The 25,562-nt window shown below is 41.1% G+C and overlaps 1 protein-coding gene across 2 annotated transcripts in view; it reads right to left on the reverse strand.

Moving 5' to 3' along the window:
* Positions 1-25,562, reverse strand: part of Lrig2 (leucine rich repeats and immunoglobulin like domains 2) — a 78,340-nt gene that overhangs the window by 33,254 nt on the left and 19,524 nt on the right. For both annotated transcript variants that reach the window (XM_045138405.1, XM_045138406.1), the window contains exons 2-11: positions 22,296-22,361; positions 21,836-21,910; positions 21,534-21,668; positions 20,815-20,958; positions 20,551-20,694; positions 17,169-17,312; positions 16,821-16,964; positions 10,306-10,386; positions 7,271-7,342; positions 6,917-6,985 (exon numbers count right to left, since the gene is read on the reverse strand). In XM_045138405.1, coding sequence (XP_044994340.1) covers positions 6,917-6,985; positions 7,271-7,342; positions 10,306-10,386; positions 16,821-16,964; positions 17,169-17,312; positions 20,551-20,694; positions 20,815-20,958; positions 21,534-21,668; positions 21,836-21,910; positions 22,296-22,361 — 1,074 coding nt within the window. The remainder of the gene's footprint in view (positions 1-6,916; positions 6,986-7,270; positions 7,343-10,305; positions 10,387-16,820; positions 16,965-17,168; positions 17,313-20,550; positions 20,695-20,814; positions 20,959-21,533; positions 21,669-21,835; positions 21,911-22,295; positions 22,362-25,562) is intronic.

Consider the following 25,562-nt stretch of genomic DNA (forward strand, 5'->3'; position numbering starts at 1 on the left):
AACCTCTATACTAACACAATATTACTTTACCCTCAACTTTAAGAATGTATCTTTTAAAAAATGTATCTTGGAGACGGGCATGGTGGTACATGCCTTTAATCCCATCACTTGGGAGGCAGAGGTAGGAGGAACGCTGTGAGTTCGAGGCCACCCTCAGACTACATAGTAAGGTCCAGGTCAGCCTGGGCTAGAGTGAGACCCTATCTCAGAAAAAAAAAAAAAAAAGTATCTTGGCTTGAGCTTGGTCCAGAGATAGTTCAGTGGTACAACACTTGCCTGTGAAGCCTGAAGACCCCAGTTTGAGGTTCAATTCCCCAGAACCCATGTAAACCAGATGCTCAAGGATGTTGCATCTGGAGTTCATTTGCAGTGGCTGGAAGCCCTGGTATTACCATTCTATATATCTGCTTCTTTCTCTTATTCTCTCTCTCAACTAAATAAAGTAAAAAAAAAAAAGAGAGAGAGAAATATAGTAATGCCACAAGCAAACAGAAATAAATATAATTTACCTATGGTTTAGCACTGTCTAGTTCCAGTATACACTGAGGATCACAAATATATCTTGGTGGATAAGGGGGTAAATTATATATTGGTGAAGGAAACTGGAGATTTTCTTTTGCCATAATATATCACCAAACTGAAGTTAAAGAGACATCTAGGAGCTATCTGGATATCGCCAAAGCCCATCTCAGTACACAAAATAGTCTAATTCCATTCACTGCTTTTCTTTTCAGCCTCAGGAGGTTGCTGGGGAAGACTAAAGTTGAGAACCTAAGGTGAGAAAGAAACAGTCTACCAGAGGGAGTCTGAAGGATGAAGGAAGTAGGGTCTGCAGAGAGACATCCCACAAAGGCAAATGAAAGCAGCAAAAGCAGGACAGAGGGAGCAATCTTAAGAGGAACCAGTTTGGAAGTCTCAAATTCTCCAAGAAAGGGCAATGAAGTTCTAACAAAAAGGAATTGATCGGCTGGGGAGATGGCTCAGAAGTTAAAGGCACTTGTTTGCAAAGGCTAACAACCTTAGTTTGATTCCTCAGTACTCACATAAAGCAAGATATACATGGAGTATGTTGTCTGGAGTTTGCAGAGGCAGGACAATCCGGCATGCCCATTCTTTCTCTCAAATAGTGTTTTTTGTTTGTTTGTTTTCTTAAAGGGGGGTTTGCATATGCTACTTTCACTTTTGGTTAGAGAAACTTTTCAGATGGCAGTGACCACTGGGGTGAACCAAAAGTCACCATAGTGCTGAGAAGTAACAGTGGTGGTGTTCAGCACTGAGACATCTTTATATCACACCCTCCAAGGTCCACTGTAGAAGAGGTGGCAGAATAAATGTAAGAACCAAAGGAAGAGGACAACTGTTTACAATGCAATCTTTCAGACACAAAATGGCCTTGATATTCATGGCCCCACAGTGCCTGACACTACCTACACAAGACTGTCATAATAGGAGGAAAAGATAATGAAATCAAAATATAAGAGACACTAATTAGAAAGAAGGAATTCAATGGAGGGTAAAGCTGGAGGGAAAGAATAGGAGTAGAGGAGGGAATTACGGTTTATTGTCTACACTTAGGAAAGCCGTTAATAAAACGTTAAAAGCAGGAGATGGACACAGGTAGAGTTAGCAGAACATGCTGTCAACTAAGGTTCCAGTGGGGTGACAGAGAATTTCCTGTGGGTAAAACAGAATCTAATCAAGCAAACAAAGATCTTATGGAGCATCAGGAAGGACATGCAACCCAAAGACTCAGGGAACAATTTCCACACAGGAAAGGATCAGAAAGAAGTTCTCCAGTCTAGCAGGTGCCCTTTTAAGAAGCTTAGAACACTCCCCCAGATACAGAAATTATACTCAGGACCTTAAGAATCAAAACTCTCTCCTTACCAGCTGCAGGGGACGTTTGTCCAGGGCAATGGCTCACAGTCTGACTCGCCATTGGATCCCCGATCAATCAGTCAGGAATGAAGACAAAGGCTTCAAAGGTGCACACTTGGGGACCTGGGTGAGAGGTCTGGGGGTCCAATGACGAATCTAATCCTATCCATGCCACAGCACCATAACTGTTAAAGGAAAAGTGATTCAATGATACTTGTCAAAGCATGGTAAGGCAGACTGCATTCAAGACCATCTCCAAAGGGAAAGAGACCACGGCAATGGGGTTTCATGATGGAAGAGAGAGACTGGGCTCAAGTCAAAATACAACATGGGCAAGTGGGGATTTATATACAAAGAACAGGTGCAGGCACAGGTCGGTGGATGACACATTACTAAAAAGTAACACGAGAAGCAAAGAGGAGCTAGCTAAATCAACCTAACAGAATTCTTGCTAAAGCAAGAGTAGGTGATCAGCATTAACTGGAGAATTGTGCAGAAGGAACCTAATTCAATAAGGTATCCGAGGTACCTAAGAAAAAACAGAAGCCCACATAGAAGGATGAACTGGTGAACTTTCAGCTTTAGCAAGGTTCTTGGTAAAAATGATTTGGTGACTGATTGGAAGAAGGATGAATTGGGAGGGTGGGAGGGAGGAGAGGGGGAGAGAGGGAAGGAGATACAGAAATAGAGAGAATAAGCTGGGTGTGGTGGCGCACACCTTTAATCCCAGCACTCAGGAGGCAGAGGTAGGAGAATCACCTTGAGTTCGAGGCCACCTTGAGACTACACAGTGAGTTCCAGGTCAGCCAGGGCCAGAGTGAAATCCTACCTCGGGAAAGAAAAAAAAGAAAAAGAAAACAGAAATAGGGAGAATATTAGAGATAGGCCTAGGAGGCTCAGGAGCATAAAGTTTGGTCAAGCAAGGAACACATATAATTCTTTTTTTTTATATTTTTTTAAATTTTTTAAAAATTTATTTATTTGAGAGTGACAGACACAGAGAGAAAGACAGATAGAGGGAGAGAGAGAATGGGCGCGCCAGGGCTTCCAGCCTCTGCAAACGAACTCCAGACGCGTGCGCCCCCTTGTGCATCTGGCTAACGTGGGACCTGGGGAACTGAGCCTCAAACCGGGGTCCTTAGGCTTCACAGGCAAGCACTTAACCACTAAGCCATCTCTCCAGCCCGAACACATATAATTCTTTAATGAATCTAACAAGACTAAAATACAGTGTATGCATTCACCTACTATCCAACTACAAGTTAAATTAGGTTCTCCAAAAAATAACAGCTTTCTTGCTGGCCTCCTTAATTATAACTAGCACAAAAAGAAAAAGAAAGTTAAACTGACATGCACTGTTATACTCTTAAATTAATGATGGTTTTTCTAACACTTAACTTTTGTTGACCACATTAGTTGTTTGATTCCTACTGTGTGCCAGCCTCAGTGCTTAGCATTTCCTCCAAACCCTCCAAAGTTTCCTAATGCATCTCGGGAAAGTAACACCTAATTCTTCTTCACCGATGAGCCCCATGTGATCTGGCACCTAGGCTCTCTAACCTCCCTGGACATACTCCTCACCACCTAGAACGCCTTTCATCCAGCATTCACATGGTTAGTCACTTCATTAAAACTCTTGCTCAACTGCAGGAGAGTGGGCAGAAAGATTGTAAAAGCCACAGTGGGTAGGGATATCCTAAGGCACAGTCTCCCTACTCCATCCCACAGGGACTGACTGAAGCCTTCATGACCCCACAGTGAATACCATAACTCCACTGAGGAGGGCCCCCAGGGAACAGGAGCAGGGGCAAGGGGATAAAAGTGCATAACCTGTTATAATACATATATAATTAAATTAAGTTTTTAGAAACCCTTGTTCAAGCGCTTACTTTTAAAGAACCTCTCCTTCCTAGTTTAAAACACCCATCCCTGTCACTTTTCACACTTTTCTGACTTGGTTTTATAAGATGAGATCAGATAGAATAACTACTATCTTATTCTTTTTAAAACATTATTCTGGGCTGGAGGTATGGCTTAGCAGTTAAGGCACTTGCTTGCAAAGCCAAAGGACGCAGGTTTGACTCCCCAGGACCCACATAAGCCAGATGCACAAAGTGGTGCATGTGTCTGGCGTTTGTTTGCAGTGGCTGAAGGCCCTGGTGTACCCATTCTCACTCTCTCAAATAAATAAATAAAAACTTTTTAAAAATATTCTTAGCTGAATGTAGTAGTGCACATCTTTAATCCCAACACTTGGGAGGCAGAGGTAGGAAGATTGCCATGAGTTCGAGGACATCTTGAGATTACATACTAAATTCCAGTTCAGCCTGGGCTAGAAGCAAGACCCTACCTCAAAAAGCAAAACAAGCAAACAAACACACACAAAAAAACCCTCTTTTTGTTGTAGTGCTGGGGAATGAACTTGGGGCCTTATACATGCTAGACAAGCACTTTGCCAGCTGAGCTACATCTCTAGCCCCAACAATTCTAATTCTTTATCCTTCTTAGAACTTATTGCGGTATACTATGAGAACAGAGACCCTGCCTTGTTCACTGCTGTGTTTTCAGCATCAAGAATAGTGCCCTACACTGTAAATGAATAAATACTTTAGTAAACAAATTATCTCATTGTATCTTCATAAAACCCTAAGGGAACTGCATTCCCATGTTGAAGAGAATGAATCTCAGACTAAACAATCTGCCTTCTGTCACAAGTTGTAAGGAATGGACTAAAGATTTGAATGGAGGCAATTTAAAAACACACATTTCAGGGCTGGAGAGATGGCTTAGCGGTTAAGCGCTTGCCTGTGAAGCCTAAGGACCCCGGTTCAAGGCTCGGTTCCCCAGGTCCCACGTTAGCCAGATGCACAGTTCGTTTGCAGAGGCTGGAAGCCCTGGTGCGCCCATTCTCTCTCTCTCTCCCTCTATCTGTCTTTCTCCCTGTGTCTGTCGCTCTCAAATAAATAAATTTAAAAAATAAAAATAAAAAAAAATAAAACACACATTTCGGGCCAAAGAGATGGCTTAGCGGTTAAGGCACTTGCCTGTGAAGGCTAAGAATGCATGTTCAAATCTCCAAGTCCCACATAACCAGACACAATGTCGCACATGTGCACAAGGGGCGCACACATCTGGAGTTTGTTCATAGTGGCTGAAAGGCTCTGGTGTGCCCACTTTCTCTCTCTGTCACTCTCTCAAAAATTATTTTTTTAATTAAAAAAGAAAATTTTAGGCTGATGAGATGGCTCAGTGGTTAAGAGCTTGCCTGTGAAGCCTAAGGACCCTGGTTTGAGGCTCGATTCCCCAGGACCCATGTTAGCCACATGCACAAGGGGGGGCACACATCTGAAGTTTGTTTGCAATGGCTGGGAGCCCTGGTGCACCCATTCTCTCTCTATATATATCTACCTCTTTCTCTCTCTCCCTCTCTCTCTGTCACTCTCAAATAAATAAATAAAAATGAACCCCCCCAATAAAACATTTCCAGTATACCTGAAAACTATCTGTGATAAACAACAAGTTTTTAAAATTTCCAACCTGTTATAGACTCTTGTATAAACTATAAGTGTTACAGGAATATCAAATTATTCTAAAACTTTCCACAAACACATCTTATTTTTTGTCAGTATCTTGTCATGAACCAGTTCTAGGGTTCAGAGCATCCTTTGAGCAGCACAAGGCACTTAAAACAGACTGTTAATAGTCCAGTGGTCCTGATATCTGGCTGCACATTTTAACCACAAGAGAAATTTCTAATAAGCAATTTTAGAAACTCATATACGAAAAGGTATAAAATACTATTTTTTTCTATTACAACTACTAAATGTTTTTGAACATTTTAGTATTTGAACAGATCAAAGATAACAATAGGGAAACTCTTAGGTCAACTCAAGAACTAAAGAACATCATCAGGGACTAGAGAGCTGGCACAATAAAGCACTGGCCTTACAAACACAAGGAACTGGAGTCCAGATCTCCAGCATCCGAGGAAAGCTAGATGTGTAATCCCAACACATCTACGGTGAGACAGGAGGAGGTGACAGAAAACTCCCAGAAGCTCATGGAGCAACCAGCTTGGTGTACACAGTGGAAAACAAGAGGCCCTGTCTCAAACAAAGTGGAAGACAAAGACCAATACCCAAGGTTGTCTGACCTACACACACATACCATGGTACATAACACAGCTGCATTCAGCCATGTATCATACACACATGTAAAGATTTAAAAGCAAAATTACAGCTAAGGAGATGGCTCAGTGATTAAAGGCACTTGTTTGCAAAGCCTGCCAGCCTGGGTTCAATGCCTCTGTACTCACACAAAGGCAGATGCACAAAGTAACACATGTGTATGAAATTTATTTGCAGCAGCAAAAGACCCTAGCAAACACATTCATATTCCTTCTCTCCTTCTCTTCCTCCTTTCCTCTCTCCCCCACTGTGCTTGTAAATAAATAATCAAAGGGTTACCTTAATTTTAACTACACCAAGAAATAAATAAGAATTGGTTGGATACAAATAAAATATTGAAAAAAAATCTATCTGGGGCTAGAGAGATGGCTTAGCAGTTAAGGCACTTGCCTGCAAAGCCTAAGGACCCAGGTTCAATTCCCCAGTACCTATGTAAGCCAGATGCATAAGGCGGCACATGCATCTGGAGTTCATTTGCAGTGGCTAGAGACCCTGGCACACCCACTACTTCTCTCTCTCAATTAAAGAAATAAAAACAATTTTGAAAAAATTGGTGAGACAACGTATTTTTTATGGTTTTAAAAGGAATACAACTGTAGAGTGCACATAAAGCACCAACAGTGGTACAAAGGCTTCCTAATTATGAGCACTGGCAGTACACGTGATACCAAGCACATCGGGATTTTCAATGGTGAGTTAGTCTTGTTATATATGCCACTTAAAGAGATGAATATTAACATTTTCTTTTCTTTCTTGACAGGACTATATACTTTTGAAAACATTTTGGTCACCTTCATTGCAATATACAAAAAGTACTAAAAATTAAAAGGAAAAAAATTAAAATAACTTACAGTTCTTTCAAGTGAGTCTGAGAAAAAGCATTTTCTTGGATAGATATTATAGCATTGTTGTTTAAATCTCTGAAATGAAATAAAACACTATCAGTCACCATTTCTACAATTAAATTATGTAAATATCAAAGCCAGGTGTGGTGACACACACCTTTAATCCCAGCACTCGGGAGGCAGAGGTAGAAGGACCACCGTAAGTTTGAGGCCACCCTGAGAATCAAGAGTGAATTCCAGGTCAGCATTGGCTAGAGTGAGACCCTACCTTGAAAAAAAAAATTTTGTAACTATTTAAATGTTCATGACAATTTCTGCTAATAATGAAAATTAGTAAGAAAATGTATATGAAATACTCACAGATGCTGAAGGGATTCAAGACCAATGAATGCTTTCTTTGTAATTGATTTAATCTGGTTTCCTTGTAAGATTCTGAAATAAAATTAAGTTCATTAAATATTAACTTATAAGAGATAATAATAAACAAATTGGTAATTTTCTGGTGTTTTAATAGCTTTATTGAGCTATAAGTGATAAGGAAAAATTATACACATGCAATTGTAAATGAGAACATGTGTTCTTTTTATTTTTATTTTTTAATTTTTTTTTATTTTATTTAATTGAGAGCGACAGACACAGAGAGAAAGACAGATAGAGGGAGAGAGAGAGAATGGGCGCGCCAGGGCTTCCAGCCTCTGCAAACGAACTCCAGACGCGTGCGCCCCCTTGTGCATCTGGCTAACGTGGGACCTGGGGAACCGAGCCTCGAACTGGGGTCCTTAGGCTTCACAGGCAAGTGCTTAACCACTATGCCATCTCTCCAGCCCACATGTGTTCTTTTTAAAAACCATATTTTTATTTATTTATTTGAGAGAGAGAATGAGAGAGACAGACAGAACGCAGACACATCAGGGCCTCTTGCCCCTGCAAAGAAACTCCAAATGCATGTGCTAATTTTTGCATCTGGTTTTATGTGGGTACTGGGAAACTGAACCAGAGCCAGTAGGCTTTGCAAGTAGTGGCTTTAATGGCACTGGGTATGGTAATCCCAGCACTCAGTAGGCTGAGGTAGAAGGATATTTGTGAGATTGAGGTCAGCCTGGGCTACAAAGTGAGTTCCAGGTCAATCTGGGCTGGAGTGAGACCCTGCCTCAAAAAAATCCAATTATTGTGGTTTATTGTCTATACTTAATGTCAATAAAGTTTAAAATAGGGGGACTGGAGGGATGGCTTAGCAGTAAGACGTTTGCCTGCAAAGCCAAAGGACTGAGGTTCAATTCCCCAGGACGCATATTAGCCAGATTCACAAGGGGACACAAGCATCTGGAGTTCGTTTGCAGTGGCTGGAGGCCCTGGTGCCCCCATTCTTTCTCTTTTTCTGTCAAATAAATAAATAAAATAAAAATGAAATATTTAAAAAATAAGTTTAAAACAGGGCTGGAGAGATGATTTAGTGGTTAAGGTGCTTGTCTGCAAAGTCTAACCACCCAGGGTTCAATTCCCCAGTACCCATGTAAAGCCAGATGCAGTGGTACATTCATCTAGAGTTCATTTGCAGCAACTAGAGGTCCTGGCATGCCCATTCTCTATCTGCCTCTTTCTTTCAAACAAATAAATAAAATAAAGTAATTTTCAAAATATTTATTTTTATTTTTTTTTAAATTTTTATTTATTTATTTGAGAGTGATAGACACAGACAGAAAGACAGAGAGAGGGAGAGAGAGAGAATGGGCGCGCCAGGGCTTCCAGCCTCTGCAAATGAACTCCAGACGTGTGCGCCCCCTTGTGCATCTGGCTAACGTGGGACCTGGGGAACCGAGCCTTGAACCGGGGTCCTTAGGCTTCACAGGCAAGCGCTTAACCGCTAAGCCATCTCTCCAGCCCTCAAAATATATTTTTAAGGTGAAAAGAGAACTATTATATGACCTTGTTACAGCATTGCTAAGCATACAAACCCAAAGGACTTTTAAGTCAACAACAGAGACAGTGGCACATTGATGTTATAGCAGCACTATTCATAATAACCAGGACATGTACCAGTCTAGAAACCCATGAATAAATGAATTAAAAAAATATGGTAGCCAAGCATGGTGGTACACACCTTTAATCCCATCACTCAGGAGGCAGAGGCAGAAGGATCACTGTGAGTTTGAAGCCACCCTGAGACTACACAGGGGTAAGCCTGAGCTAGTGAGACCCTACCTCGAAAACCAAAAAATATATATATATGGAGATGTGAGTAAAGGTACACTATGGAGTTTTATGTGACCATAAAGAAAAATAAAGTGAAGACATTTGCAGGAAAATGGGTGCAACAGGAAATCATTTTGTTAAGTGAAATAAGGTAGACACAGAAAGATAAAGAAAATACCACATCTGCTTTCACATATAGTACCTCAATTTAAAAATTGTACACATACACACACACATACACACAGCTATAAATGTGTATATTCATGTATATTCATATATGTGTGTAACATCAGTTTAGCACAGGCAGATACCAGTTTTTCAGTGATCAGGATGGTTGCTCAGAGGTACCTTCTACAGCACCAACTAGAAAGGGGATCATGAGAGGAGAGAGGAGAGAAATACAAAGGGTAATGGAATATATAATAGCAAAGCAGAGGGGTTGAGGAGAGGGTGGAGACAGCTGAGGGAAGGGAATGGCATGAGGGAAGAGGACCAATTGGGAAAAATGCTTAACACTGATGTGACAATGTCACAATGAAACCCATGCCTTTATTCTAAGCTAAAAGCTTTCAGAAATAAAACATAAATCCCCATATGATATTTATATTTATAAATAATAGTGCCGGGCATAGTGGCATACACCTTTAATCCTAGCACTTGGGAGGCAGAGGTAGGAGGATTGCCATGAGTTCGAGGCCACCCTGAGACTCCATAGTGAATTCCAGGTCAGCCTGGGCTAGAGTAAGACCCTACCTTGAAAAACCAAAAAAAATTAATAATAATAAAAAAAAATAGGGCTGGAGAGATGGCTTAGCGGTTAAGCGCTTGCCTGTGAAGCCTAAGGACCCCGGTTCGAGGCTCGGTTCCCCAGGTCCCACGTTAGCCAGATGCACAAGGGGGCAAATGCGTCTGGAGTTCGTTTGCAGAGGCTGGAAGCCCTGGCAAGCCCATTCTCGCTCTGTCCCTCTATCTGTCTTTCTCTCTGTGTCTGTCGCTCTCAAATAAACAAATAAATAATTAAAAAAAAATAATAGTCTGCCAATAACCACAACAAACCATTTAGTACAACACAGCTCATTCTTCAGGAGATGGATAGGAAGGCTCAGACTTTTGCCCATATCAAACAAACACAATCCAGTAACATTTACAACTGGTTCTTAACTAGACATCTTTGTACATACAAAAATATCATGAATACATACAATTTAGTGAGACTGGAGAGTCCAGCAAAGGCGTCACTGGCATCTTCAATAGCCCATGAAATTTCGTTGTTTCTCAAGTCTCTAAACAAAAAATGTCAGAGAGAGAGAGTTTACACTGCTCAACATAACCATCATACCACTGGGCAGCATCTTGGCATAGCAGCATAAAGGAGCACATGATTTTGATCTGTCCTTTACAGTTAGTTCATTTTGGTTTTTTGAAGTAGAGTCTCACTCTAGTTTAGGCTAACCTGGAATTTACCCTGAGGCCCCAAGTTGGCCTTGAATTCAAGGTGATCCTCCTACCTCAACTTCCTGAGTGCTGTGATTAAAGGCATATGCCACTACGCCCACCTAACAGTTACTTATGATAAATACCCAAACCTATTTTTCTTCTTCTTCTTCTTTTTTTTTTTTTTTTTTTTTAGTTTTTCAAGGTAGGGTCTCACTCTAGCCAAGGCTAACCTGAAATTCACTACGGAGTCTCAGGGTGGCCTTGAACTCATGGCAATCCTCCTGCCCTCCTACCTCTGCCTCCCAAGTGTTGGGATAAAAGGCATGTGCCACCACACCCAGCCCCAATTCCACTTTTTAAAAAATTGTTTTTTGTTTATTTATTTATTTGAGAGAGTGATTTAAAAAAAATGGGTGCACCAGGGCCTTCAGCTGCTGCAAACAAACTTGCAGATGCATGTGCTCTCTTGTTCATCTGGCTAATGTAGGTCCTGGAGAATTGAACCTTGAACTGGGGTCCTTAGGCTTCACAGGCAAGCGCTTAAATGCTAAGCCATCTCTTCAGCCCTACTTTTTTCTCTCCAGCCAATCCTACTTTTTAAAGGAGTACCTGTGATAAACACAGAGAAATGATTCTCATAAGCACTAAACTAGCCTTAATAAATAAAGCAATCTGCTAAAATTATGAATCTCCTTGGTTAATATAGTACCTAACTATGCTGGCATATTAAAAAGTATAAACAGGGAACTGCGGAGATGTTTTGGTGGTTAAGGAACTTGCCTACAAAGCCAAAGGAGCCAGGTTCAATTCCCCAGTACCCACATAAAAGCCAGATGCACAAGGTCGAGCATGCATGTGGAATTCATCTGCTTTGGCTAAAGGTCCTTCTAATTCTCTCTCTGTATGTGCCTGTCTCTCTATTAGATGATTTTTTTTTTTAAATTATAAACAGAGTCCTGCAAAAGGGATGGTTTCAAGATACAGGGGATATGGCCTACAAATCTGACTTCAGACTAATGGGATCCAAGCTTCATCCTAGGCCTTTAAACACAAAATGCATGGCAAAGAGAATTAACATAGCTCAAGAGCACTTAAACATGCCCTTGGAAGCAAAGATGATACACCCGTGTGTTAGAGTGGTCACTTTCTTTCTTTGTTTTTTGTTTTTTCTCTTAACACTTTATTTTCTTTAAAAGGAAAAGAATGGATCTTTAAAAGTCCACTAAGGTCTTCCAGGTAAGCTAGCAGCCTAGTAGCCACACCAAAGCAGCCTAGGAAGGGAAAGAAGCAGAAAAAGAACAAAATATATTCTTCTGCTGAAAAAGAGTAACAAGCAGGAAATTGGCCGGAATCCCACTGCAGGCGGCCACAATCCGCCCGCCAGCCTGCCCAGCCAGCACAGAGCAGCAAGAACAGAAACCGGGTGGAGGGATCGTCCACTCACATCGGCCTCCTCACAAAGTCAAGAAACCTGAAAGAGAAGACAGCAGGGACCAGGTGTGCAGCTCTGGTACAACTGCAGGCATCCTGTACAGCCTCCCATCCCCCAACTGCCAGTGCCACTAATCACCAGAGAACACCAGATCCAGAGACCAAAGCAACCTAACCAAGTCCACAGCACAACAGAGGAAGATTGAAGTGGGCATTCAGCACTGGTGAGATTGGAAGCCATCAACTGGATACCAAATTTGGTCAGGCATGCCTTTAATCCCAGCAGAGGGAAGAGGATCACAAAGAGTTCAAGGCCACCCTGAGACTACATAGTGAATTCCAGGTCATCCCTGGATACAGTAAGACCCTACCTCAAAAAAATAAAACAAAACAGAACTGAGCCTGCTTATACAAAGGCAAGTTCATAGGTCTGCACTGGAAGGGCTAATTTCTCTTTCTTGGCTTTACCATTCTGAAACTGTGTTTTGGTGTTGACTATTGTTGCCTTTGACACTTCTTGATTTATAGGGCTTTTGTCTATTTCTTCTGTCATTATTGGGAGCAGGGTGGGACCAACCCCAAGTTGACCTGGAACCCATTTCAGATCAGAAATCTCAACTTCCCAATTGACAGGATTAAGGGTGTAGAGCAACATACACCCTTAGGGACTTTGGCTTTTTATATTACCTGTTAGTTTTAATCCCCACTCTTGCATAAATACTGTGCTGGTTTGGATTAAATGTGTGTATGGCTCAGTTGAATTTTAGAATTTGCCAGTAAATTGCTCCACCCAGTCTACTACAGCATTTGAATAGCAAACAAACTCAACACCTAGGGTCACTTCTGCTGTCTCTTGGAGTAAAAGAGCTGCACCTGGTTGCTTAAATTCTTACCCTGAATATATATGTGGTGAGTTAATTCGGGTGTCCCGCCATAAACTTAGGTATTCTCCCCAGCTGATGGCAATTGGAAATTAAAGCCTCTTGGAGGCAGCGTACTGTTGGGAGCAGGCTTATGGGTATTATGGCCAGTTTCCCCATGCCAGTGTTTGGCATACTCTCCTGTTGCTATTGTCCACCTTATGTTGGCCAGCAAGTGATGTCCACCCTCTGCTCATGCCATCATTTTCCTCTGCCATGATGGAGCTCGCCCTCAGGTCTATATGCCAACATAAACCCTGTTTTTCCCCCACAAGCTGCTCTTGGCCAGGTGATTTCTGCCAGCAATGTGAACCTGACTGAAACAGTAATGTTGGTACTGAGAGTGGCGTTGCTGCTAGACACCTGATTGTGGGGCTTTGTCCTTTTGGAACTGATTTTCAAGAGGAATGTGGAAGGATTTGAAACCTTGGTCTAAGAGTCACCTTGCAGCGCTGTAAGTACAGCTTGATGGACTATTCTGGTCAGAGTTGAAAGACCTGAATGCAGTAAGAACTATAGACTGTGAGATTTGGCTTGCGAGGGTAAGAAAGGGCTTTTCATGGACCAGGCTAGAAGCAGTTTGTGTGAGAAGCTTACTGTTATGGCCACGTCCTAAGAAGTTGTGCAGGGTTACTTTGCATAGAAACGAACATATGGTACAGAAATAAATCTTTAGGCCAAAACTGCTGCCTGTTCAGCTGCAACTGCATGAGATTATAACCATTAAGATTGGGCCAGCTGACCTGCACTGGGACAACAGAAAGAATCCAATTTTTTGAAGCGGCCTGATAGCTCAAGGAGTGTCCTATTCTTCAAAGTCTACTTTATTCCCCAATGGATTAACAAACTGGCACTCGACCTGGTATTGTGGGGTATAAGAAATGTAGGAAAGAGAGGGTCATTGAGTTTGCAATGCATTCTTGTGTTCTGGAAATGGCCATGGGCAGTGTGAAGCATGGAGACCCAATGGAGCCTTGAAATGAACCGTGGGTTGCAGTGAAGTCCCAGTGGAGATGCTGGGACCATGAGATGGCTGCTAAGGAAAGCTGTTGGCCCTGGGTGGAGTTTTCCAGGACTGTGAGTAGCCTAGACGGAGGGGCAAAATTGGCTGGCAGTATCACATAACTGATGCTAACCTATATTACAGAGCCATGGTAACAAAAACAGCATGGTACTGACACAAAAACAAACATGTAGATAAATGGAACAAAATAGAGGACCCACATGTAAGTCCAGGTAGCTACAGCCACCTGATCTTCAAAAATGCCAAAATACTCACTGGAGAAGACACCTTCTTCAACAAATAGTGCTGGGAAAACTGGATAGTTATATGTAAAAGGATGAAATTAGATCCTTATCTCTCTCTATTCACAAGAATTAAGCCCAAATGGATCAAAGACCTTAATATCAGACCTGAAACTCTGAAACTGCTAGAGGAAAATGTAGGGGAAACCCTTCAACATATTGGTCTTAGAAAAGCCTTTCTGAATATAACCCCAGTTGCTCAGCAAATAAAACCACAGATTAACCACCGGGACCTCATGAAATTACCAAGTTTCTGTACAACAAAGGACACTGTGAATCAAGCAAAGAGGCAACCTACAGAATGGAAGAAAATCTTTGCCAGCTATACATCTAACAGAAGTATAATATCCAGGATGTACCAAAAAACTAAATAATAAGAAACCAAGCCGGGCATGATGGCACATGCTGCCTTTAATCCCAGCACTTGGAAGGCAGAGGTAGAAGGATCACCATGAGTTTGAGGCCACCCTGAGACTACATAGTGAATGTCAGGTCAGCCTGGGCTGGAGTGAGACCCTACAGGGGGTAGTGGGGTGAACCACAGCTGTGATCTAATTTAAGTTTGTCAGTTTACACTAATCTACTTTCACTCCTGATGATACGGAAATAGGAAGAAAACAGCCTCATAATTTTTCAGGCAAATCTGAAGAATCAACTTGGAAGACTGAGAGGTAAGATGATTGCAAGTTAAAGGCCAGAAAAACCATCTCTCTTCAAAAAATATATCAGGAGCTGGAGAGATGGCTTAGTGGTTAAGACACTTGCCTGTGAAACCTAAGACCCAGGTTTGATTCCCCAGTACCCTCATAAGGCCAAATGAAGATGATGGCCCATGTATGTGGAGTTTATTTGAAATGGCTAGAGGCCCTGGCATGCCTACTATCTATCTGCCTTTCTCTCTCTCTCAAAATTAAATAAATAAAATATTTTTTAAAAAACCAAATATATACCTATGCATGTACACATCTGTATTTTTGTCTATATACATGTTCAGATACATATGTGTGTGTGTGTGTTTGTACTCATTTGTATGTGTGTGTGCTCCCTTGTCGTTGATTGTCAGGACCCAAAGTTGGGAGCCTGATACTTCCTAAAAGAATTTATTAACTCTGAACCCAATAACCACAAAATCTTCTATATAAGAGCTACAAATTTAGCCAGGTGTGGTAGTGCATGCCTTTAATCCGAGCACTCGGGAGGCAGAGGTAGAAGGATCACTGAATGTTTGAAACCACCCTGAGACTACATAGTGAATTCCAGGTCAGCCTGAGCCACAGTGAAACCCTACCATGGGGGTGGGAGAGTGGGGACAGACCAAACCCAAAACAAAGAATCTACAAATTTAGTCTGGAGATACAGTTTAACAGTAAGAGCACTCACTAGTCTAGCTCATACAAAACCCTGGGTTCAATCAACAAAACCACTATAAAAAAATAAACTCTGCATGTTTACACAGGCACAGTAGCCATATGCCAGTAACCTCAGCACCTGGAAGGCAGAGGCAGGAGTTTAAGACCAATGTAAGCTAGACAGTAAGATCCTGTCTCCAAAAACCAAGTCTGCAGTAGAGGCAGGGGATATAGCTAGGTAGTTCAAAATTTGCCTAGATCATGTTCAAGGTTCAATCCCTAGGATCTCCGCCCATATACCCCCCAAACTACAAAAAACCAAAGTTGTGCTGCAAACCTCTAATAGTAAACAAAGATGCTTAAGCTCCTCACAACCTTTGAATGAGCATTAACAGTTCTGATGCACTATCAAGGCCAGAGAAACAAAAACAAGAAATCAATGTTTTAAAAAAATATTTTATTTTTATTTATTTATTTATTTGACAGAGAAAGAGAGTGAGAAAATGGGCGCTCCAGGGCCTCCAGCCATTAAAATTGAACTCCAGATGCGTGCATGCGCCCCCTTGTACATCTGGTTAACGTGGCTCCTGGGGAATTGAACCTGAGTCCTTTGGCTTTGCAGGCAAACACCTTAACTGCTAAGCCATCCCTCAAGCCCCAATCAATAATTCTTTTTTTTTTTTTTGACGTAGGGTCTCACTCTGGTCCAGGCTGACCGGGAATTAATTATGTAGTCACAAGTTGGCCTAGAACTCATGGCGATCCACCTGAGTATTGGGACTAAAGGTATGAGCTACCACACCTGGCACCAATCAATAATTCTTGATTGACACCAGCAACTGACGATCAGACTTTATTATTTGTTCAATTAACTCAGAATTGAAAACACAAACTATTTTAACTACTTACTATAAAATGTATTTATGAAACACAGAAAAAGATTGCCTTGCCCTGAGACACAAGACAGAAGAAACACAAAATACTAGCATATGTACATTTTCAGAATGTTATTTTAATTCATTTGGGGTTTTTTTTTGTTTTTTTTCAGGCAGGATCTCACTCTAGCCAGACTGGCTTTGAACTCCTGGCAATCTTCCTACTTCAGCCTCCTGAGTGGTGGGACCCTTTAATACCAGCACTTAGGGGGCAAAGGTAGGAGGATTGCTGTGAGTTTTGAGGCCAGCCTGAGAATACATGGTGACTTCCAGGTCAGCTACAGGAAGACCCTACCTGGGGGGCGGGGGGGGAAGAAGGGGGAGAAATGAATGTACTTACAGTGTTTGAAGATTGGAAAGAAACCTAAATACACCATCAGCAATGTGAGTGACTCTGTTGTCCCCCAAATTCAATCTCTCCAATAAACTCAGACCCACAAAAGCAGATTCATCAAGGCGGGTGAGCTGATTATACGATAAATCGCTAAAAAGCAGGAAACATGAAAAGTAAGGAATTCATTGTATTTATCTTAACTTACAAAAAAGTTAACTGTATTTACATGGTAAGTTTAACACTTGAAATAAAGTTTGAAGAAAGAGGGATGTTAGATCTCTTCTGGCTATGAGAATGACTTCTTCCAACTTGCTGTAGTATCATAGCCTCCCAATAAGTGCAATCAACACTTACAGTTCAGAGAGTCTTTGGCAGAACTCCCACGCATCAGGGCTGATTTTCTCAATAGCATTTTGGCTCACATACAGTTGCTGTAACATTCGCAGCCCATATAGCCACCCCTTGTTCACTCCTGTAAGGTTATTGTGTTCTAGTTCTCTGCAGAAATAAAGCAAGCAAGGCATTTCAATAGCAAGCAGTTTTAAATCTTAAGTTTTTCTTTAACACACATAAACCTTTCTTCAACCCTAGTGACCTAAGAAATTCTATTCAAAAGAATATTTATGGGTATATACTATGTTCATCAAACTGTCCAGTAAGTACTTCTCTTAATGTTCATACCCATATATTAATACTACTCTCACTTTTGGTAGAGAACCTTCTCTTTTCAGATGGCAGTGACCTTGGGATGACTCAGAAGGCACCATGGGGCTGAGAAGAAGTGACAAAGGAGTGCTCAGCACTGCAATATCTCTATCATACCTTCCATGGCTCAGGGTCCACTGCAGAAGAAGTGGCAGAAAGACCATAAGAGCCAAAGGAAAGGCAGGCCTCCTTACAACGCACTCCCCCAGACACAAAATGGCCTGTATATCCATGACCTCACAGTGCCTGACACTACCTATACAAGACCATCATATGAGGAAGAAAAGATCATGACATCAAAATAAAAGAGAGACTGATTGAGATGGGGAGGGGATATGATGGAGAATGGAGTTTCAAAGGGGAAAGTAGGGGGGAGAGAAGGCAGTACCATGAGATACTGTTTACAATCATGGATAAATAAATTTTTTTAAATTATACCTTTCTTAAGGGAGGAGGGTACTTAATAGGTTGATATTGTATATATGTAAGTACAATGATTGTTATGGGGAGGTAATATGATGGAGAATGGAATTTCAAAGGAGAAAGTGTGTGGGGGGTGAGGGAATTAACACGGGATTTTTTTTATAATCATGGAAAATGCTAATAAAGATTTTAAAAAATATATACCTTTCTTAAGAATTGGTGCAAAAGTAAGAAGGGATATGACTCAATGAGTAGAAAGCCTCCCTTGCATGTACAAATTCTTATGTTCAACACCCAGAATTGTATAAGGCAGGTATGGCAGCACTCATTATAATCTTTTTTGTTGTTGTTGTTGTTTTTGGTTTTTCAAGGTAGGGTCTTACTCTAGCTCAGGCTGGCCTGGAATTCAATATGTAGTCTCAGGCTGGCCTCGAACTCTTGGCAATCTTCCTACTTCTGCCTCCTGAGTGCTGGGAAAGGAGTGTGCCAGCACACCCAGCCACATCTATAATCCTAATACTTGAGAAGTAGAGGCTAGAAGATCACAAGTTCAAGGTCTTCCTCAGGTATATATCAAGTTTGAGACCAGTCTAGGCTATATGACACTCTGTCTCAAAAAAAAAAACAAAAAAAAAAAAAACAGGGCTTAGGAGGAGGAGATAGTTAAGAGTTATAAAGGCTGTTGGCCTGGGTTCAATTCCTCAAAACCATAAAGGGGCTGGAAAGATGGCTTAGTGGTTAAGCACTTGCCTGTGAAGCCTAAGGATGCCAGTTCAAGGCTTGATTCCTCAGGACCCACATAAGCCAGATGCACAAGGTGGCACATGCATCTGGAGTTCATTTGCTGGAGGCCCTAGCATGGCCCTTCTCTCTCTGCCTCTTTCAATCTGTCACTCTTAAATAAATAAAAATAAATAAATAAATAAACAAAACCCACATAAAGCCAGATGCAAAGTGGTTTGTGCATGGCATGTGTGTACTCATACACACATATGCATACAGACACACACATAACTTAAAAAAACAAGCAAACAAAAATGATTTAGTGCTAAAGAGCATTAAAACTATCTACAAATGCAGGCTGAAGACATGGTTTAGCAGTTAAGGTATTTGCTTGTGAAGACTAAGCATCTAGGTTCAATTTCCCAGAACCCATGTTAGCCTAATGCACAGGGTGATGCATACATCTGAAGTTCATTTGCAGTGGCTAGAGGCCCTGGCATGCCCATTCTCTCTCTCTCTCAAATAAATAATTAAATAAACTATCAAAATCAACATGCTGAACAGCACAATATTCTTTCATAACATAAATTCTGATTATTTTTACCAATCCAAATAATAGAAAATACCAATTTTTTTTTACAAAAGGAACTTTTGTATTTTTTGGTTTTTTTCAAGGTAAGGTCTCATTCTAGTCCAGGCTGACCTAGAATTCACTATGTAGTCTCAGGGTGGCCTTGAACTCACAGCGATCCTCCTACCTCTGCCTCCCAAATGCTAAGATTAAAGGCATGAGCCACTATGCCCAGCAACATAAGAAACTTTTTAAAAAATTTAAAAAAAAAACACTAAGAAACATTTTACTGGGCTGGACAGATGACTTAGCAGTTAAGGTGCTTGCCTGCAAAGCCAAAGAACCCAGGTTTGAATCCCCAGGACCCATATAAGCCAGATGCACAAGGTGGCACATGCATCTGGAGTCAGATTGCAGTGGCTAGAGGCCCTGGCATGCCCATTCTCTTTCTCTGTCTGCGTCTTTCTCCCTTTCTAATAAATAAATTGAAAAAATTAAAAAAAATATATTTTTTTACTTATTTGAGAGAAAAACTAAGAGGCAGATTAAAAAAAAAAATGGGTGTACCAGGACCTCTAGCCATTATAAACAAACTCCAGATACATGAGCCAACTTCTGTATCTGGCTTACATGGGTCCTCGGAAATCAAACCTGCATCCTTTGGCATTGCAGGCAAGCGCCTTAACCATTAAGCTATCTTTCCAGCCCTTTAAGAAAACTTTTTAAGAATGATAACAAAAATAGCAGCTGGCTGGGCTGGAGGGATGGCTTAGCGGTTAAAATGCTTGCCTACAAAGCCTAATGACCCGAGTTCAATTCCCCAGTGCCAGATGCACAAGTTGGCGCATGCATCTGTAGCTCATTAGCAGTGGCTGGAGGCCCTGGTGCACCCATTCTGTCTGTCTCTCTTCTATCTCTCTTTATTTGCAAATAAATAAATATACACACACACATACACACACTAATGTGCAAGCTAGGAAACCTTACAAGATCTGTGTGGGAGTCAGGGATGTGACTTAGTGATTTAGTATAGGTAACACCTGGGATCCCCCACCCTCCCTCCTCGCTCTCATACACTCTCAATGGCTGCGAGTTCGAGGCCAGCCTGAGACAACAGAGTAAATTCCAGGTCAGCATGGAGACCCTACCTTGAAAAACCAAAAAATAAAATGTTTATATATTTATTTTATAACAGAGAATGGAGAAAGAACTAAGATACCTTTACATTAATTGATTATCCTGACCATCTGGTATTGAAAATATCCAGGAAGACTCCTTCCAACAATCCCCTATTCTAGAGTTCCTAATACTTACAATTCTTCCATATTATTCAAGCCAAAAAATGCTCCATCTTTCAGCTTGCTAATTCCATTCCGCTGCATTTTCAATGATCTTAAGGAGTCAAGCCCTTGGAAGGTAAGACCTTCTACAATTTTAATCCTGTTTCTTTTAAGTTCCCTAAAACAAAAGATGTTAGAGTCAGAAAATGACTTTCTGAATTACTCTAGTAATTTAAAAGGAAAAAAAACACTGTACAGAAAATCATTCGTTTTATAACTCATCTATCTAGTTACTCACAAAAACTGGAGGTGAGGCAGCTTGAAGATCTTAGGTGGAATCATGCTAATTCGGTTCCGGTTCAACTTTACCACTAATAAAGAGCTTGATAAGTTATCAAAGCAACCAGCCTCCAAAGTGGCTATCCTATTGTTACTCAAATTCCTACAATGAACAAGAAAGAAAAAAAATAAGCTTTCTACCACAGGAAAGCTGTCCCAAATCTACAAATCTGCCCTAGATACAGACCAGTACTTTCTGACAACAGTGTGCACTCTTCTGGTCAGAAGTGGGGGACAGCTCTGACCACTTGGAAACCAGCTGTGGCTCAACTTCAACCTACATAAAGGACTACTGAAAACAACAAAATTCTCCCTGCAGTGGTGGCTCATAATTTGCCAGATATTTTAAAAGATTGTAATGTCTTGCTACTTAGAAGGAGGAGGCAACTGGCCTGAATTCCAGGCCAGCAGGCCTCAAGACAAAAACAAAAATTTGCCATAGTTACTCCTCATAAAATAATTTCCAAGTGTGGGGGAAAAAAGTGGGAGACAAACAACCACAAAAACCCAACCCTAAGTTTGTTTTACACATGCCTATTAAAGCCACAATAAACAGAAGACATTTGGGAAAAATAAGTAGCAATGGATAATACAGCCCACTTTTCGTTGGACTTTACTTAATATTCTTCCAAAAAATAAATAAATACTAAAGTAAACCTAATCCCTGATGTTACTTACAAGTATTTAAGTTGCATTCGAGGAAATGAAGATGTCTTGAGTTCTGATATGAGATTGGAACTGAGGTCTAAATTCTCAAGAGCAGGGTAAAACTGCAATGCCTCTGCATTTATTTCTGGGATTAAATTATGAACTCTGTAAAACAAAGATAGTATTTAAAAATATTGCCAATGATCACTCTGCCTCAGGCAACAGGATATTAAATAATTAGGATAAACAATATAAGCATTTAGAAATCAAACCAGAAAAACAAAACTATGTATTTTTCATAATTTAAGTAAAATACCTGAGATCTAACTTACAATGAAAGTAGAGTAATATTAGGTGTTGGTTCTCCAAAATATGGAATTTCTGTCAGCTCATTGTAATTCATTTTCCTAGGCAAGGAAGAAAACAGATTTAAAAGTTTCTTGAGGGAAATGAGTAAATTCTGATTTCTGACTGTATCTTCAGGGTAGGTACCAAATTTGAAAACACCTATGTCTGAGCTAGAGAGATAGCTTAGTGATCAAGGTGCTTATATGCAAAGTCAAAAGACCCAGATTCAATTACCCAGGTTCCCACATAAGTCAGATGCACAAGGCTAGCTTCAAACTCAGTGATCCTCCTAGCTCAGCTTCCTGAATGCTGAGGTTAAAGGCATGTGCCACCACACCCAGCTCTTTCATATTTATTTGACATCTCTGGATGGAATATTCGCAAATTCATGATGTATGAAATAACTTCAAAGAATTCAACATGAAACAGATAAAAATAACTTACACTCCTTGTAATGTTTGTGATTCCAAGCTGATGTTCCAGTTAGACAGCCGATTATGACTCAAATCCCTAAAGGAAGACAAAATATTTTCATCTAGTGTTAGAGAAAAATTAGGGGGGGGGTAGTGATATAGTTCACTGATGAAAGGCTTGCCTAACATGTGTCAGGTCCTAGGTTTGATCCTCAATACTACAAAAGGAGGGGAGGGGGCTGGGCTTGCAAAGCCTGCTGGCCAGGATTTGATTTCCCAATACCCACATAATGATGGCTCTGTCTAGAATCTGCAGTGGCAAGAAGCTCCAGCAAGACCATTCTCATTCATTCATTCTCATTCCCTCTCTCTCTCTCTCTCTCTCTCTCTCTCTAATAAAAATATTTCAAAGCCAGGTGTGGTGGTGCACGCCTTTAATCCCAGAACTTGGGAGGCAGAGGTAGGAGGAACGCCGTGAGTTCAAGTCCACCCTGAGATTACATAGTGAATTCCAGGTCAGCCTGAACTAGAGTGAGACCCTGCCTCTAAAAACAAAACAAAAAAACAGGTGTTTGCTTGCAAAACATAATGACCTGGGTTTGATTACCCAGTACCCATATGAAGCCAAGATGCACAAAGTGGTGTACACATCTGGAGTTCACTTGCAGAGGCTAGAGGCTCTGGCATGCCGGTTCGATCTGTGCATTTGTCTGTCTGTTTCTCCCTCTGCTTGCAAATGAATAAAATATTTAAAAAAATAAAAACACAAGAGGCAAGGCATGGTGGGGCATACCTTTAATCCCAGAACTTGGGAGGCAGAGGTAAGAGGATCATCATAGTTTGAGGCCAGCATGAGAATACATAGTAAATTCCAGGTTAGCCTGGGCTAGAGTGACACCCTACCTCAGTAAACCAAAACACACACACACACACACACACAGAGAGAGAGAGAGAGAGAGAGAGAGAGAGAGAGAGAGAGAGAGAGACACCACGCATGGTGACTCTCGCCTTTAATCCCAGCACTTGGAAGGCAAAGGTAGGAAGACTGCTCTGAGTCCAAGGTCAGCCTGATACTACATTCCAGGTTAGCCTGGGCTAGAGTGAGACCCTAACTACCCCCCCCAAAAAAAGTGAATTTCAAGGCTGGAGAGATGGTTTAGCAGTTAAAGCACTTGCCTGCAAAGCCAAAGTACCCCAGTTCGATTCCCCAGGACCCATGTAAGCCAGATGTACAAGGTGGTGTTGCAAGTGTCTGGAGTTTTGTTTGCAGTGGCTGGAAGCCCTGGCATGCCTATTCTCTATCTCCCTCCCTCCCCACCCCTGCTTCTTTCTCTCAGTCTCAAATAAATAAATAAATATTAAAAATATTAATTTCAGTAGTATAGAGAAGAATAAATACTTTAATTTTACAAGGTTTGTTCTAATTATTTTATTTATTTATTTAACATGGTTCAATAAACAGTCAAGTGTGGTAGCTAGTCTATGCTATAAGCCTAGCACTCAGGAAGCTCAAGCTCAGAAAGACATGAGCTCCAGACCAGCCTGAGCTACATAGCAAAACTCCTGCAGCACAGGGGAGCGCTCAGCACTGAGACCCATACCCTCCAAAGCTCGGGAACTATTTATTGCATAAGAAGTGGCTGAGAAATAATATAAGAGCCAAAGGAAGGGGAGGTATGTTTTGCAATACTGTCTTCCATACACAAAGAGGCCAAATCTCACAGTGGCTGATGCTACCTACCTAAGACCTGCATAATAGGAAAGAAAAAATGATGACATCAAAATCGAAGAGAGGCTGGGTATGGTGGTGCACACCTTTAATCCCAGCACATGAAAGGCAGAGGTAGGAGGATCACCATGAGCTTGAGGTCACTCTGAGACTACATAGTGAATTCCAAGTCAGCCTGAGCTAGAGTGAAACCCTACCTTGAAAATTCACAAAAAAGAGAGAGAGACAGAGAAACTAGTTAGAAAGAAAGGATTCAGTGGAGGGGGGATTAGGGAGAGGAGGAAAAGGGAGTGTGGTTGGAGGGGATTATGATCATGGCATACCGTCTATATGAATGGAAGTAGTCAATAAAAAGATTAAAAAAAACTGTCTTTGAGGATGGTCCAATGGTAGTGGGTTATCAGTACTAACATTAGTGTCACTAAAATTGTATACAACCCCCACTGCTAAATTTGACAGGCTTAAAAAAAAAAAACTGTCTTTGAGTCAGGGAGGGAGGGCAGGGATGGAAATTATCATGGCTTATTATCTATACCTATTGAAGCTGTCAATAGAAAGTTTTTTAAAAGAGCTGGAGAGATGGCTTAGTGGTCAAGGTGCTTGATGGCAAAGCCTAAGGACCCAGGTTCAATTTCTCAGGACCCACATAAGCCAGGTGCACAAGGTGGCGCATGCGTCTGACATGCCCATTCTCGCTCGCCCTCCCTCCCTCTCTCTCTCTCTCAAATAAATTAAATATATTTTTCAAAAAGGTTTTTAAAAAACCTGTCGCACACAAAAGAAGTATTTTTAGAAGAGTATCAGGGGACATCTTCACCCTCGTCTCCAGCTTCCCTACAGCACTGCTCTTTCCCAATAGCAATGGATGAGAATATTGCACACTATTTCTTATATAGCCTTCCAGATATGTTGTGTATACCATAAATTTTGTACACAAATGGAAACGTACACATTCAGCTCCTTGCTTTCTGCATTTAACAGTAAGTTTCTTGATCTCTTGTAAATTCAAAGGTAGATTTAACTAGTCAGAATAGTGAGTTTAGGTGGGCTCACACCTATAATCCCATATTCTGGAGGCAGAGGCAGGAGGATTGCCTTGAGTTCTAGGCCAGTCTTCATTACAGTGTGAGTCCAGGTTGGCCTGGGCTACAGACCCTGTTTCAAAAATCAAAAAGAGACAGAAATCATGGTAAATGCTAATAAAAAAAAATTTTTTTTAAAGAAAAAAAAAGAGACAGAACTGGAGGAACTGGAGCTGACTACATTGTTCCAGTTTGGTCTTCCTAGAGAGCTACCTAGCTTCTGAAGAGGGAAATTAATCTCTGTCCAAATTACGTAGTGATGATTGTAACAGTAGTGGCTGAGCAGTTATTAAATGCCAGTCTTATGTGTACTTTACAGATATCACTGGCTAAACTCAGCACTCTCCTACCAGCATGCACCACCTCAACCACACAACTGGCTAAACCACACAACTATTTTAACAAGGAATTACTTCCACAGCCCACACTTTTCTTATATATAAACAGGTACTGAAACCAGTAACTTGTCAATCCAAAAGAATTATAT

The sequence above is a fragment of the Jaculus jaculus genome, chromosome 19, assembly GCF_020740685.1.
Source record: "Jaculus jaculus isolate mJacJac1 chromosome 19, mJacJac1.mat.Y.cur, whole genome shotgun sequence".
In the NCBI taxonomy this organism is placed as follows: domain Eukaryota; kingdom Metazoa; phylum Chordata; class Mammalia; order Rodentia; family Dipodidae; genus Jaculus; species Jaculus jaculus.